The following is a 17,014-nucleotide window of genomic DNA, read 5'->3' on the forward strand; positions in this document are numbered from 1 at the left end:
TGCAAAAAATGGGAGTTTAATGTTTTTAGCAAATCAGAAAAACTGTATTAAAAATAATAAGATGAATAAACAGAAATAATAGGAATTGTAGGAGCCTAAATGCAGTTAGCTGATACATAATTTTAATTTATGCGTTAAATAGTAATTTACATGATTCATTTTTTGTGGAGGAAATTGAAGGTAATATTTACAGTATTTACAGGTTTATGCAGTTAATATTTACAGTAATGGAAGGAGTTAATTGTGTCATTTTCTAAAATGTGTATGGATAATTTAGAGTGCATATGACATTGGATATACTTTGGAAATAGAGGACTGTAATCGCATTTTTATCTTTAATTGCATGTACCTTTAATTGCTTGGGATACTCTGACGAAGAAAAAAAAAAAAGGGAAGGCTTCCGTGTGGAACGGTCAGGCAAGCATAGAGTGGAGCCTCACAGTTTTTTGACCTTCTTTTCTCCCTCTCTCCTTTTCTTTTGTCGGTAATTAACCGATGTTATTTTATGTAATATTCCTGTGCTGATGTTTTTGATGCTAACTGAGTAAACGGATACGTTATTTCTTTTCACGAGTGGTTCTGTGGATTTATTAATGTGGATTCTGACGAAGGGAGTGGACAAAGCGTCAAGCTAGGGCTTCATTCAGTGGAAACCTACATTTTTGTCAAAAAACTTGCTCTGCAAGGATTTATTGGACTTTGGAACGGCCTGACTCGAGACAAAGGACTGAAGGAGGAAACTTTCACGGTGAATCTGTGAGTTGTAGCTTTCCTTGCTCTGCTGTGGATGGTGAATCGAATCATGAAGAGCGCGGTTGATGTGCGCACAGACGTAAGAGAGAAATAAATAAATAAAGGACGCCGTTCGGCTGAACGACGAAGTGGAACGCATTGCGTGTATGTTAAGCTCACCTTACGGTTTTGACATTTGCATTAAATAAGTGTGGAAACATTCGTTTGTTATGGATGAACAAGACAGTGAAAAACGGACAGTAAAAATGACTGAGAAGGCCGTGGAAGAACACAAGTCTAGACAACTCCATGCACGCAGGAATAAGTTATCCCAGCTAACGAGCATGATAAAGCATATTGAGCAGTTAATGGAAGATGATGCAAACGTTGATATTGTTAAAAATAAATTGCGTGTGGACTTCAGTGGTTTGCAGCAAGAATTTTCCGACTTAAATGCTGGTTTGAGAAGATTTATGTCTGAAGAAGAATTCCTGGATAATCAAAAGAATTGGTTTGATCTTAAAAATAAGCCAATAAATGATTTCTTCTGGAAATGTGAGGAATGGATGAAAGATGTCATGAAACGCTCTGAGCAGGCTGAAGAGTGTGATAAACACGTAATGCCAACAGATAGTAGGTCTACATCCTCAAAAAGCAACACGAAACGCTCAAGCAGACCTGGATCACGATGTGGAAGTGTGTCATCATCATCTTCAGTCAGAATAAAGGCAGAAATGGAGCGTGCTTCATTAAAGGCAAAGGCTGCAGCTTTAAGTGAGAAGCTAGCCATAGAAAAAGAAGAAGCAGATTGGCATGCAGAAAAAAGATGCAGGGAAGCTCAGCTGCAAGCAGAAGAAAAACGGCGAGAGGCGGAGTTTGAGGCTGAGCAAAAACGAATAGAGGCTGCGATAAAGGCCAGAAAGGAGATGCATGCAATGCAGACCGCTCTTGCTGAGTCAGATGCAAAAATGGAAGTTTTGCAAAAATATGAATGCACACAAGCAGCCGAGAGCAGTATAGAAGCTAATGAACAGATCTCTGAAACAAAGGTGAACACCATCTATCAACCACCAACACAGCACACCCTGCCTACGTCCAAACTTGAAGACAAGGTTCATCTTGCAAGGCTGCAAAGAACCCGGCCTGCATCGAACATGGACCTCAATGATGGACCAGTGCTTAATAATTTATGCAAGGCTATCTCTCAGCAAGTTGATGTCACTGAGTACCTTGTGAAGAATCACAAAGCTACATTACTCCCTGAGCTCACCATTCCAACGTTCAAGGGCGATCCGCTTGAGTATAAATCCTTTATCAGGTCTATTGAACACGGAGTTGAAGATCGCACTGGTGACAGTCGTGATCGCTTACAGTTTTTGTTGCAGTACACAAGTGGACAACCACATGAGTTGGTAAAAAGCTGCATTCACATGGAATCCTCAGCAGGTTATGCTAAAGCAAAAGAAATGCTGAAGGAGTTTTATGGTGACGACTACAAGATTGCAGAAGCCTACATAAAGGAGGCTTTGGATTGGCAGACAATCAAATCAGAAGATGGCGCTGCACTGCAGTCTTTCGCATTGTTTCTCACAGGCTGTTGCAACACAATGACTGATATAAGCTACATGGAAGACTTGGACAACACAGCTAACATAAAGGCACTAGCTAACAAGTTGCCATACAAACTCAAGGAAGCTTGGAGAAAGTCTGCGTGCGACCAACAAGAAAAAACAAAAAAAAAGGGTGAAATTCAAGGATTTTGTCGAATTTGTCAACAAGCAAGTTAGGTATTTACTTCACCCACTCTATGGGAACATACAAGAAACCACCAGGCCAAAACAACCAGTACAACAGAAATCAAACCTAAAATACGCAGAGATACTCAAACCAAAGAAAGTATTCACAGCGGCTATTGTCTCTTCCCAAACTGAAAATAACAAACAAACAACGCCAAAAGCACAAAATGTCTTAGTGGATGCAAACAGCAAGCCTTGTGTTTATTGCAAGGGAGAGCAACACAGTCTTACAGTCTGCAGAAAACTTAAGAGCAAGCCGCACAAGGAAAAGATTGACTTCCTACGAAGCAAAGGTCTGTGTTTTGCATGTTTGAAACATGGTCATATGAGTAGCGGCTGTAAAGAGAAAGCTCAATGTCAAGAATGTTCTCGACTGCATCCCACACTGCTGCACATAAACAGTAAAGGCTTGCGAGAAGAAGCCACAAGCGAACATTGTGAGCAGCAATCTGTTTCAAGTGCCCTTGTACACATGAAAGAAAAAGTCACCGGGGCCGGTAAGGAAAACTGTGTTCTTTCGATCATTCCAGTATGTGTCAAGGCACAAAAGGGAACCAAGGCAGTGACAACGTACGCATTTTTGGATCCAGGTAGCTCAGCTACTTTCGCTACGGAGTCTTTAATAAACCAGTTGAATATGAATGGACGCAATACAAGCATCTTGTTACAAACAATGGGGAATGAATCTATTGTCAACACCTGTATTGTGAATGGAATGGAAATCAGTAGCTTGGATGGCAATCACTTTATTGAACTTTCAGAGGTGTTTTCACAGAAAAACATCCCTGTAACCAAAGACAATATTCCCCGCCAAGAGGATGTTGACAGTTGGCCTCATCTAAAGGAGGTGAAACTCCCCACTATCCAAGCAGAGGTTGGATTACTCATAGGAGCAAATGTTCCCAAGGCGATGGAGCCACTGCAGGTGGTTAACAGCATGGATGACGGCCCATATGCCGTGAGAACAATATTAGGCTGGACAGTAAATGGGCCACTCAGAGGTGGAAGCGGTATGAGGGAGACAAACACATTTACAGGAGTCACCACCAATCGGATTTCAGTAGCCAAACTAGAGGAGCTCTGGCAACTGCAGTTCAAGCAGGACTTTCCTGATGCTGGACAAAATGAAGACATTGAAATGTCCAAAGATGATCACCAGTTTATTGACATGGTGTCTCAGTCCTCAAAACTTGTGGATGGTCATTACAGTGTTTGCCTGCCGGTGAAGAACAAGTCATTATGCATGCCAAATAACAGATCAGTCGCAGAGCAACGTGCGTTGAACCTACGGAAAAGATTCTCCAGAGATGTAAAGTTTCATGCTGAATACATTGCATTTATGGATGACCTCCTCAAGAAAGGCTATGCAGTGAAGCTGGATAGCGTAGAATGTAAGCCTACTGAGGGACGAACATGGTATCTGCCTCATCATGGAGTTAGACATCCTGTTAAGCAAAAACTGCGTGTTGTTTTTGATTGTGGAGCGAGCTTTCAAGGAACATCGCTGAACCAACAGCTCCTGCAGGGACCGGACCTAACAAGCTCGCTAGTGGGGGTCCTTTTAAGGTTCCGACAAGAGACCGTGGCGGTCATGGCTGACGTGGAGGCTATGTTCCACCAAGTCAGAGTCAGCAATGAAGACACAGATTTTTTCAGGTTTCTTTGGTGGCCCGAGGGGAACTGCGAGCAGGCACTTGTCGAACACAAGATGTTGGTCCACATCTTCGGCGCAACCTCTTCACCAGGTGTTGCTACTTTTGCACTTCAGAAATGTGCTACAGATTTTGAGGATGAATTTGGTCAAGAAGCTGCCAAAACAGTGAAGAAAAATTTTTATGTAGACGATTGTCTTAAATCAGTTACAGATGAAGACACAGCAATCACCCTTTGTGCTGACTTAAGGACCATGTTGGCAAAAGGTGGATTTCGACTAACGAAATGGTCGAGTAACAGTCGAAGGTTGCTCAACTCCATTGCTGAAGAGGAAAGGGCCAAAGGTTTTCAGGATTTGGACTTGGATGAAGATAACTTGCCAATGGAGAGAGCATTGGGAATTCAGTGGTGTGCTGAAACGGATCAGTTCAAGTTCAAAATTAACCTCAAAGTTCGACCACACACTAGGAGAGGCCTGCTTTCCCTCGTCTGCTCCATTTTTGATCCGATGGGTTTTCTTGCTCCAGTGGTACTGCCTGCCAAAAGAATCTTGCAAGACTTATGCCGGCAGAAGTATAGCTGGGATGAAGATCTGCCTGATAACGTCATTAAGAGTTGGAAAAGGTGGATGTCTGGATTGAAACAGCTTGAGACCTTCGGAGTTGACAGATGTGTTAAGTCAAAGCAGTTTGGTGTGCCAGTCTTTGCACAGTTACATCATTTTGCTGATGCTAGTCAAGACGCATATGGAACAACAAGTTACCTACTGCTACGCACTGCAAGTGGTGAAGCTCAATCCACCCTGATTATGGCAAAGGCAAGGGTTGCGCCCTTAAAGTCTCCAACCATACCAAGAATGGAATTGACTGCAGCCACAGTTGCTGTCAAGATGGACAAGCTTCTGAAGAAAGAGCTTGAACTGGAACTTAACGAGTCAATTTTTTGGACAGATAGCACGGCTGTGCTGAAATATTTGAACAGCGAAGGCACAAGATTCAAGACTTTCGTTGCCAATAGGATCACAACAATCCTGGAGCACTCTCAGACTTCACAGTGGAGATATGTGAATACCAATCTGAACCCTGCTGATCATGTCTCGAGAGGACAGACTGTTGAAGCGTTCTTGAATAATGAAAGCTGGCTTTCAGGACCAAGCTTCCTGCTCTGTACACAAGACCAGTGGCCCAAAAATCCAGATTTTGGAATGCTGGACATTGAGGACTCTGAGGTTAAAAAGGTAGTTGAAGTGCATGTTCTTCAGACGCAAGAGTCCAAAGATCCTATGGAACAGTTGATGACCTATTACTCATCCTGGACAAAACTAAAACGCGCTGTCGCCTGGTTTCTGAAATTTAGAGATTTGCTTAAGGAACTGAAAGCAAAGAGAAAGGAACCAAACTCACATGGAGAAAACAAAATTAATCAGTTCAAGAAAGCTTTCAAAGGAACGCACCTAACCTGTGAAGGTTTGACTGAAGCAGAAAGAGAAATTGTGAAATACTCTCAAAAACAAAGCTTCAAAGAAGACTTGAATATGCTAAAGGAACATCAAAGGGTAAAGAAGAGTAGTTCGCTCTACAAGTTGAACCCCGTACTTCAAAATGGAGTCATTAGAGTCGGCGGAAGAATGAGCCGCGCAGCAATGCCAGAGGATTCCAAGCAGCAAGCCATCTTATCAAAAGATTCACATATCACGAGGCTTGTGCTGAAGCACATTCACGATGTTACAGCTCATGCTGGGAGAAATCATATGTTGGCACAACTGCGTCAAAGATTCTGGGTTCCCGGAGCAAACGGCGCTATTAGAAAGTTCTTGTCCAGGTGCATCAGCTGTAAGAAACTACACGGAACTGCTGGTAAGCAACTCATGGCTGATCTACCAAGATGCAGGGTCCTGCCTGACAGTCCTCCATTCACAAGAGTCGGTGTTGACTACTTTGGTCCATTTTTGGTGAAAAGAGGAAGAGGGCAAGTAAAGAGATATGGTGTCATCTTTACATGTCTTGCCATACGAGCAGTACATCTGGAAGTAGCATCTTCACTTGACACCGATGCATGCCTCAATGCAATTAGAAGATTTATTGCAAGAAGAGGACAAGTCAAAGAGATGTACTCTGATAATGGAACCAACTTCAGGTCGGCTGACAGTGAGTTAAAAAAATCAATAAAAGAATGGAACACCAGCAAGATAGCAAAGAACTTGCAGGAGAAGGGAGTTCAGTGGCACTTTAATCCGCCAGCAGGTTCTCACCACGGAGGATGCTGGGAGCGGCTGATACGCTCGGTGAGAAAAATTCTGAACATCTCCGTGAAGGAACAACTTTTGGATGAAGAAGGTCTCCATACCTTACTGTGTGAAGCTGAGGCCATCATAAACAGCAGGCCAATCACCCAGGCATCTTCAGATCTCAATGATTTAGAGGCCTTAACGCCCAACCACCTGTTGTTACTCAAGATCAAGCCTGAGTTACCCCCGGGAGTGTTCAGCAAGGATGACCAGTACGCTAACCGCAGATGGAGGCAAGTCCAGTACCTTGCGGATGTCTTCTGGAAACGCTGGTGTAAAGAATATCTTATGCAGCTCCAAGAACGTCAACGATGGTCCACTCCTGGAAGAAACTTCAGTGTTGGTGATGTAGTGCTGATTGTGGATGATACATCGCCCAGAAATTCATGGCCACTTGGAAAAATTGTGGAGATTTTTCCTGACAAGAAAGGCTTCGTTCGTCAAGTGAAAGTCAAGACTAAGAGCAGCGAGCTTTGTCGCCCAATAACAAAGCTATGTTTTCTTCAAGGATCTGAGGACAATGTATAGCCTAAACGGTTCCAAAGGAAAAACCCTGTTTCGGACAGGGCGAAGAACAAGAAGATTTCTTTAGATAGTCTGTTAGTTAACATGTAAGCTCCTTTAATTTAAGTTTTAAGTAATTGTTTCAAGGACATTGATAACAATTAGGGGCCGGTAATGTAGGAGCCTAAATGCAGTTAGCTGATACATAATTTTAATTTATGCGTTAAATAGTAATTTACATGATTCATTTTTTGTGGAGGAAATTGAAGGTAATATTTACAGTATTTACAGGTTTATGCAGTTAATATTTACAGTAATGGAAGGAGTTAATTGTGTCATTTTCTAAAATGTGTATGGATAATTTAGAGTGCATATGACATTGGATATACTTTGGAAATAGAGGACTGTAATCGCATTTTTATCTTTAATTGCATGTACCTTTAATTGCTTGGGATACTCTGACGAAGAAAAAAAAAAAAGGGAAGGCTTCCGTGTGGAACGGTCAGGCAAGCATAGAGTGGAGCCTCACAGTTTTTTGACCTTCTTTTCTCCCTCTCTCCTTTTCTTTTGTCGGTAATTAACCGATGTTATTTTATGTAATATTCCTGTGCTGATGTTTTTGATGCTAACTGAGTAAACGGATACGTTATTTCTTTTCACGAGTGGTTCTGTGGATTTATTAATGTGGATTCTGACGAAGGGAGTGGACAAAGCGTCAAGCTAGGGCTTCATTCAGTGGAAACCTACAGGAATAATTAAAGCTGCAAGCAGCAATGAAAGGGCCCTCGTACCCTATGTCACCGCCTCCCGGTGGCCTTAGGAAAACTATGAAATGTGGGTGGGTAAATATAGGAGAAATATGGCAAATTAATTTTAATGTGCAACACTTCTTGCTGCCAGGAGGTTGCGCTATAACTGAATGTTGCCATGTAAATGTCTTCAGGCCAGGACTATTATTATATGTGAATTTTGGGGCAGATTAGACATTGTATGCCTGAGTTACAAAAAACTTTATGGCATTAATCACATACATTAGCACTTAGCCAAGTGTTGCATGATTTAAAGGTGCTAAAGAGGATGTTTTGTTTTATACATTTTTGCAATATTACTTGAAACTGTCTTTACTAACTGATAAAAAGCTATTTATTAGGTGCACTGAAAGTAATAATATTAATATACATCATCTGTGCACGAGGTAGGGCCTTAAAAACATCAGCCAATCGTTTACGCGATCATCGTGTAAACGATTGGCCCTCTGGCTTGTCAATCACTGCCATGACGTTCCTTGTGAGAGACGTGTGCGGCTGCGCGCTCCAGTAACTTTCCACACTCCACAGGCGCCGCATGCAATGTTTTTGTCAGGAGACAGGAGTAACAACTGCAGATTATGAGTTACCTGCGGTGAGTCCAACATTATGAATCCACTAACACGACACAGTGAATGCCGGTGGTAAACACTCGTGTTCCAATACTCGTGCACGAGTTTTGGGAGGCATTCCTTCGAAATGAGCTGTGAAGGAGAGGGGTTGTTCTTACGCATGCGCTCATTTCAAAAACTCACTAACAGTCTTTGGATTCTCAGTCGACGAAAAAATCCTCTCTATCACCTTTAACATGTTTGGTACTTCATGGCATATTTAAATGTGTTTCTGGGAGTGTAAAGCATGCCATTTTCTGTTGCCAACAGGTGGCGCTATGATTAACTGCATATTGGCATGTAGATGTCTTCAGGCCAGGACTCTTATCAAACATGTGAAGTGTGGGGCAGATCGGACACTGTATAGGCCTGTACACACCGGGACGAATATCGCATGTGTTTATCGCCAGCGTTTTTCGAGATGTTTTTTGTGTTCACACCCAAGCGATTTTCAATGGCGATGCGCAGAGTGAACGTGCAAATTCACTCCCTGACAGTATGTGGCGCTTGTGCTTAACGGTAGTGCAAATAAACATATTTATGATATTAATAAAGTTAAAAGATAAAAATGCAGATATTAAATGGCATATGAGAGATGGTAGTCAGAAACGGTAGTGCAAATAAACATATAATATTAGTAAAGTTAAAGAAGATAAAAATGCAGATATTAAATGGAATATATGAGAGATGGTAGTCAGAAACAGTAGTGCAAATAAACATTTATGAAATAGACACTCAACTATATTTCTTGAATGTAAAAGAAAAAATACAGAAATAATACACATCTATTGGTATGGCCAAGAACTGGCAGAGCACCCATAGCGTGCGTCTCAGTCAGCTCCCTAGTTCACTAGTAAGGGCACTGATCAGGGAGTCGGCCACATTCATTTAAATAGTATACTGATACACGACCTACAGTATAGCTAGGGGGCTGTTTGAGACGCAGGGATAGTTTGTAGGGGTCTTCCTCGTCTACTTACTTTCTCTTTGTCGTCTTGTGTGCTCGGCAAGACTGTTTTGTGCTTGAGCACCACCAAGTCGTGTTTTACTCTTTTTTTACAGTCTATGGTTTTACTGTAACTTCAGCAGCTCCAGGCACGTGAACAAAAGCACCAATCTCATTGGTCGGCCAGTTTTTAACACGGCGCGTCAAACAAAAAAAACGAACCCGAGGCGTTTTTTTAAAAATGACGCTTTTACGCCTCGGTTTTTCGCGTCGGTGTGTACACTCACATTGGCGCCCGTTGTTTAGTCACGAGGCGTTAAACGTCGGCGAAAATCACGCGCGATATTCGTCCCGGTGTGAACAGGCCTTATGCCTGAGTTACAACAGCTTCCCCTTTCATGGCAAAACATGAGACTTTGTCAGGCCGCCACGGACACGCCGTTCAACAAAAACTCTACATCTTAACATCGCTAGACCTTTAGATTAGACTGACCAAATATGATGTTTATGTGATCAAATCTCTAGGAGGATTTTGTTAAAGCTCAATGTCTGGAAATGGCAAAAATTCAAAATATCTCACTTCCTGTTGGGTTTTCAGATTTTGCACCTAGGCCTTTTTTTGTGGGTATCGGGCTGTTAAATGTGTCTACTGAATTTCATACTTATGAAATGTAGCGCTTAATTGAAATTTTATAAGTGGCGCTATTGAGCCATTTTGCCACACCTAATTCTGAAACCCATATCAGACATAAATTTTCACCACTTCTGACACGTGTGCAAAGTTTCATGAGTTTTCGACATAGGTTTTCGAGCATGTTTAGACCCTCAAAAATGCGTTTCATTTCGGAGAAGAAGAAGAATTGACCGAGCAATTACAATAGGGTCCTCACACCATTAATGCTCATCGGTGCCCTAATAACACTCTCCAGGCAGGTGTAATTCTTCAAAATTTCTTAGAAAAGACCATGTTTCATAAAACTTACATTTTGATCTATTCAAGTTGAATGTAATTCATTACCACTTTATACTGTGCGTTAGAGGGTCTGCCCATTTCAACTGTAATAGCATTAAACGCCTCACCAAAAGTGAAGGCATAACTGTAATACAAGTCTTTCCTAAGTTCTGGACCCTCATGCTTAGTGCCAAATATAGCTATTAAGAGGTGGGGGTTAAAGGAATAACAAAGATTTTATTAGAGTCAACAATCTCCTTCCAGAATTCTTCCGGCTGGGGACATAGCCTAGTTATGTAAGCTGATGTGGTGGGAAAGTAAAGGGACATGTAAACACTTGTGATGTTTCGTTTTGGACTTTTAGGTTTAGTCTAGTTTCCTGTGATGAAGAGTGTACCTGGCTTAGACTTTACAGAGAGAGAATGTTCTATGTCCAAATCACACTGCCAGGCCATTCGAATACCATCTAAATTTTGTGGATCTATGGAGAATATAATATAATATATACACAAAATAAGCAGTGGTGGAGGATTTTGAGGTGGAAAATGGGAGAAGAACCATCTAATGCTAATAAGATACCTAGTCATTCAATTAATTTCACATCTCAGAATGTGTATTCTGTGTTTGTAATTTCACCATAGTAACATCATAAAAAATTAATGAAGTCAGAACCACTGCTGCTCTTTCCTGTGAACTTATCATGAAGGGATGGGAAAAACATACTGGACAGATGCCGGCACATCACAGGGCTCTCTCAGAGACACGGATGCATATATTGGACTGTGAGGGAAACTGTAGTTCCCAGAGGAAAACTCATACTGACATGGGGAAAACTGCAAAAATGAGGCCCTTTCAGGGACCTTCTTGCTGTGAGGCAACAGAGCTGACCACTAAGCCACCATGCCACACTTTAATTAAAAAGAAAAGAAACCACCATGCCTAATCTCTATATCACAGTCTATCATCTTCACTAAACGGCCCCCCATATCTATTTTAAAACCCACCATTTGCTGATTGAAATAATGCTGCTTTCAAGTGCAATTTTCTACTTCCCAATTCTGAAGTTGTTCATTTTCCTCACTCAATTTGGTACATTTCTTGAACCATCCTTAAGATTTGCAAACCAGTAAGTGCATCTCTCAAAACAATTCGTACAAACAGCACCACACAATGGATTACCTGCAAAAGCCTGAAACCTGCTAAAAATCCTTAGTTCATCTCTCAAAAGTAAGCATTTATGTCAATGTACATCAGTGCCATCATAATGACAAGTCCTTGCGTCACTGTTCACAAACAAGATCAAAATGTTTAGTCATGTTGTCAATATAACAGTGTACTCTGTCAGTATTTTCAGATAAACTTTGAAATGATTGAAAATGCACAAGACTGCAGGGCATATTTTAATTTCAACAGTACAAATTTACCCATTAATCTAATTGAGGTATTGATTGCAAGAGACTGCACAGGATTCACAGTTACACTTTTACTGTTTGTCTGTCAACATACAGTTTCATTGCGATATATATATATATTATATATAAAAATACAAGACTGTATTTCTTTTATGTTAAAATGCTATTTCCTACAACCCCATACCTGTCAGGGTTATGTTTAAGTCTATTTTCATTGTGTTTTGATTTTGTTTTCCCTGTTCCTTGTTGATATTAGTTTCCATATTTCCTTGGTTCCTCACCTGTTCTTAGTTATGTTGATTACTCTCTGTGTATTTAAACCCTTGTGCAGACTGCAGGCAAGTCAGATTTTTTCTCAAATCAGATCTTTTTAGGCAAAATCTTTCGGCATACCATTTGAACACCGTGTGAGCACTTCCGGCATTTCCATCACCAGTTTTGATGATATCATTGTATGTCATATTGAGAGTGACGTAGTTTGAAATCCGATTTGTGCAGCCAGAGCGTCCAGACTGAGACACATTTGTAAAAATCTGATTGGAATAGCATGTTTACACAACACTGTTTTCAACTAAAAACAGGAAACTTTCTATGCGTTTTGGCCGTTTATTTGCATGAAAACTGAATTTTTTGTGTGTGTGTGTGTGTGTGTGTGTGTGTGTGGGGGGGGGGGGTCTTTGAAAGGGGACATCGCCAAATACTATCCTGGCATGAATAACACAACATTTTGACAAAGTTATCGTCTGTATGCGAAAAAATGTAAAGGAAAATAATTAAGTACATTGTTGTCATGTAAACGTACCCATACTGTTTTGTGGTTGTGCTATTACTCCTTGTGATTCTCCTGCATGTTTTCCCTTTGGATTTATTATTAAAGACTGTTTGTTGAGATTCTCTATCACCGTACGTTTACTACAGCCACCGATCTTGACAATATTATGCACTGACAGCCTAATTAACTTGTTTCCAAAATAATGCTATTTCTGCCACTGGTTGTCCCTCTATGCTTCATGTGTTTTTTGTATACTGTTTGGTAAATTCGAGAAGATCTTACTGCGCTCTGAAAATCTCATCTTATAGGAACCTCACAGTCAAAGCAGTTTCACTACATGTTCATCAAACAAATCTTTCAAATAGTTTCGTAACACTTGGAATACAATAAGGATAATGTCTGGAAAACAACATCTCCCTGAAATTACAATCTCATGTTTCTGAATTATATGAGCTTTCTAGGTGAACTATCTCTTTAAATAGCTGACTGTTTGAGGTTCAATGGAAATTTTTTGAAGTAGGCCTTTGTCATCTGCTCTCTGTCTTCTGCTCTTGGCAATACCACAACAATGCCTCCACAATAGATGTTGCTGTGTGCTGGATTCAAGTTGCACTCCCTATGCAGATGAAAAAAAGGCAAATGCTGAAGGGACTGAGGTATGGTAAATGTTTTTGACACATCATGACCTTCTTTGGTGCCTGATTACAATGCAAGGTCCAAGAATAATGTGTTTTGACTTCACACAGCATTGCGCAGACCAATAGGTATTTGACTTGAAGCAGTACATGGCAGTTAGAAATGTTGTATAGCTTGAAACAGTGCCAACATCATGTCACTGTGGCCTGTATCATAAAAATACAGCAAGAGGTATTCGAAAGCAGATGGCCGACTCATTTTGAGCAGCTTTTCAAGCTCTGATGATGACACGGCTGGTTCACACTTGGCTGGATTCACCAATTACAACGGAGTTTCGTGTTTGTTTATTCTGACATCAGTTCAGATGTTTGACTCAGAAGGCTCTGAGCTCAGGATTTGGCCCAAACCCCACATTTCTGGAGGCCCACCAACACTGCACATTTTGCATGTCTCCTCAATCAAACACACCTAATTAAAGTTATCAGCTCAGTAGTGACTCTAAAATGAGTGTGTCAGACAAAGGTGACATGGAAAATGTGCAGTGTTGGTGGGCCTCCAGGAATGTGGTTGGAATCACTGGTCCAAACCAAGCAGCAACCTCCCCCAGTTTCTCGTGAAGCCAATACGGAAGTAATTTAAACTGCGATTCATTGACTGGCTGCTAGGGACAGGCTGCAAAAGGGAGCAGAATCTCATTGACCATAATGTTAAAACAGCCAATTTTACAGCAGAAAAAAAAACATGTTTACACTCTGGTTCAAATTGAGTTTTGGTCTGCTAATTTTGCCCTTCATGACAACTCTGAGGGGGGTGAATTTTTTATAACTCATCCATTTAAATTATATTAAGCCTTAAAGTTCTGCATAATTAAGGGCGTGGTCACTTGAATGACAGGTAGATTGGCGCTGCTGTCTGTGAGCCGTCATGTTACCTCAGCAGCTAATTTCAGCCACTGAATTTGGCATCTCAGCCGTATTTGTGCCTTTTTTCTGGATTATTTTATACAATATATGGCTTGCTGCATACTCGAGACAGATGTCAGTCTGTGTACATGTGCTCGCATGCGGAACACACGTTGTTGGATCGTCGTGGCATTGGCTAAAAGTTTTGTTCCTGAGATTTACTACAATGACAATACCAGGAGGATATACAACTCCGACAGCACTGCTTGGATATTATAACTAAAACTGCTGCACTATTTTGAAAAATTATACTTTGGAAACGTGCTCATTAGTTTGAGAGAACATTTGAGAGTTATACAAGTGCAACGGATTGGATTCATCTCGCGATCTCTATTTCATTAAAGGTATGAAATCCCAGTTGATTTTTTTTTTTTTATTTGCACACCCCACACAAATTAATTAGCCTACTGGTGTTAGAGCATCTATAACGTTATCTTAAAAAAACACCGTAGATTGACAGTAAACCTTACTTTCTAATGATGTTGTTATCATTATTAATATTTTAGATAGTATCTAAGATAGATATGCTAGGCGGGCTGCAACTACGTCCCGCCTCTTTGCCCATTTTCAGTTATCCAGGAGTGATGTGCGGTGACGCGCTGCTAAGATGGCCGCGGCCTCATTTGCGCATCAAAACTGATGTTCAGAACCCTATGGGTGACGTCACGGACACTACGTCCATTTTTTTTACAGTCTATGGTTCAAACCAAGAGTAACCTCCCTGCCAATTAGGAGTGAGGAGATGGGGTGGTGGAGGGATGCTGGAAAACTGTCATGGGACAGAAGTTAGTCTGCTGTATATGTCCTGTAGTGTGAACTTGGCATTAATCAACTCAATTAGCACGGTTCTGAACATCAATTATATTTAAAAATATGATATTAATCATATCATAATAAAATATCACTGTACTAATGTAAATCTATATTAGTAAATATTATGGGATCTCCTTCAATGCTTTCAGAATCTTTACTTTTTAAAATAATTTTATTTTAAAATATATTTTTATATTTTAATGACAGTAGTATATATTTATTGAACAAAAATTAATTATTTTGTTTATGAAAATAAACTGAAAATAGAACAGACTTTGCTAAAGTGATTCTTTTGAACAAGTATTAACCTAGACATTATTAAAAACATATTATTTTAGCTAAAGTATTTGTACCAATACTGTGTGCCTTTTACCCAATATGTGGGGTAAAAGGCCTCCTCGCTACCTCATACATTTATAAGATTTTTAAACAAAATAAACCACTTTTATGAATTATTTTGACACAAAATCTGTTTCTCCATCAATGTTCAATCCAAACATTTTTTTTTTTCTGCAATCATACACTTTGAGAGTAGTGAAAAGCACATTTTTCTTAAGGTGTGCCTTTAGCCCCATTGTATCCTATAATGATACAAAAGATTTCTATTCTTAATAAATGTGGTACTTTTGAACTTTCTATTCATCAAAAAAAAAAAAAAAAAAATGTATCACGGTTTCCACAAAAATATTAATGGTGCAGTAAGCGATTTCTGAGAAACACTGTTGAAAATTAAAATTAACATCTAATCAAACAATATTTTTTTCTGTTTGTATATAGTCCTGGCTGTGTAAATAGGAGAAAAAACAAAGTTGATCGGACCAATCCATGGAGCGCCTCAACACACCTGTAGGGGGCGTGTCCAATCATGATAGGGGAGGAGACAAAGTGAGCAAGCAGGATATTTGTAGAAAGACTGTAGAAAGAGAGATATTAATAAAGAGGAAAAAGTCAGAGAAATATAAACAGAAAAAGAAGGGTTATGATCAGGCAAGAGCTTTAGGACCAGCATTAATATTGGAGAAGCTTTCCAGCGCTGGAGAGATGTTAGAGAGCGGAAAGGGCAGAAAATGGATGCCAAGGTTGCTTTGTTTCTGCTCAATACATAATTAACATTGTATTTTTATTACAATGTTTAATTTTTATAATTGTGTGAGCTGTCTGATTCAGCATTGACAATAATAACAAATGTTTCTTGAGCAAATCAGCATATTTGAATGATTTTTGAAGGATCATATCACACTGAAGATTTCACAATCATACTCACCCCAAACTTTTTCTAAAAAACCATCATAATATTTTTTTAACAGTGGTGGAAAACACAATAAAAATGAATAAAATGATTGATCACATAGAAGCAAGTATCCCAAAGATCCATGCAGTAATTTTTTTCCCTCTGAAACTGCTTACCATAGCTGAGTATAACATGCCTCTGTAGCTCCTGATGTGCAGTAGGGTTTTTTAGAGTAAACGTGATATTGAACGCTGGATTCTGGGTTACATAGCGGCTTTTTAAGTAGTACAGCCCTCCATCTGATGTAGACGAGAACTCCTGGAGGTAAGAAAGATTCTGACCCTCCGGCCCCAGCCACATGACCTCTGGCCTCGGGTAGCCCTCCATCTCGTATTGGACCGTCACATCAGAGGATTTGAGATGAATGCTTAATCTTGGCTCGGAAAAGAAGGCTGAAGACACAAAACACGCCTACAATGATTTACCGAATCAAATACATTCACTCAGATACATTCACTCATTAACTATTATAAGTCAAAATCTGTATGACTTGGTACAAGCATTACAGAATACAGGCAAAATGTAATATTACAAAGTGGGAGAGTCCATGCAATAGTTCACACTAAAAAAAGAAACTCCTGTCACCCTCATCAGTTCCATTTTCTCATTTTGGCTTACGAAAACATTACAACATAAGGGTTTGGAACAACACGAGAGTGATGAATTGTTATAAAACAACTGCTTTAATTTGAATGGTGACTAATGCTTGGCAGAATTATAGTTAAAGGTACATTATGTAACTTTTTTTGTTGTTCAAAATGAACAACATTACAACAGAGTCAATATATCATCAATCCTTCTTCCAAAATTGGTTTCACTATGAGTCACTATGGTAAGCCTA

General features: G+C 40.1%; 1 protein-coding gene across 5 annotated transcripts in view; it reads right to left on the reverse strand.

Moving 5' to 3' along the window:
- The window catches only part of LOC137020451 (gastrula zinc finger protein xLCGF3.1-like), a 51,757-nt gene that overhangs the window by 21,895 nt on the left and 12,848 nt on the right, over positions 1-17,014 (reverse strand). For 2 of the 5 annotated variants that reach the window (XM_067386049.1, XM_067386046.1), the window contains exon 3: positions 16,290-16,565. The exons of 1 other annotated variant lie outside the window; for it this stretch is intronic. In XM_067386049.1, the coding sequence (XP_067242150.1) occupies positions 16,290-16,565 (276 nt within the window). Of the gene's footprint in view, positions 1-15,726; positions 15,796-16,289; positions 16,566-17,014 lie in introns of those variants that run through there. 2 more of the 5 variants (XM_067386048.1, XM_067386044.1) reach the window with 2 other exon arrangements.

Source organism: Chanodichthys erythropterus, chromosome 5 (genome assembly GCF_024489055.1).
Source record: "Chanodichthys erythropterus isolate Z2021 chromosome 5, ASM2448905v1, whole genome shotgun sequence".
NCBI lineage: Eukaryota > Metazoa > Chordata > Actinopteri > Cypriniformes > Xenocyprididae > Chanodichthys > Chanodichthys erythropterus.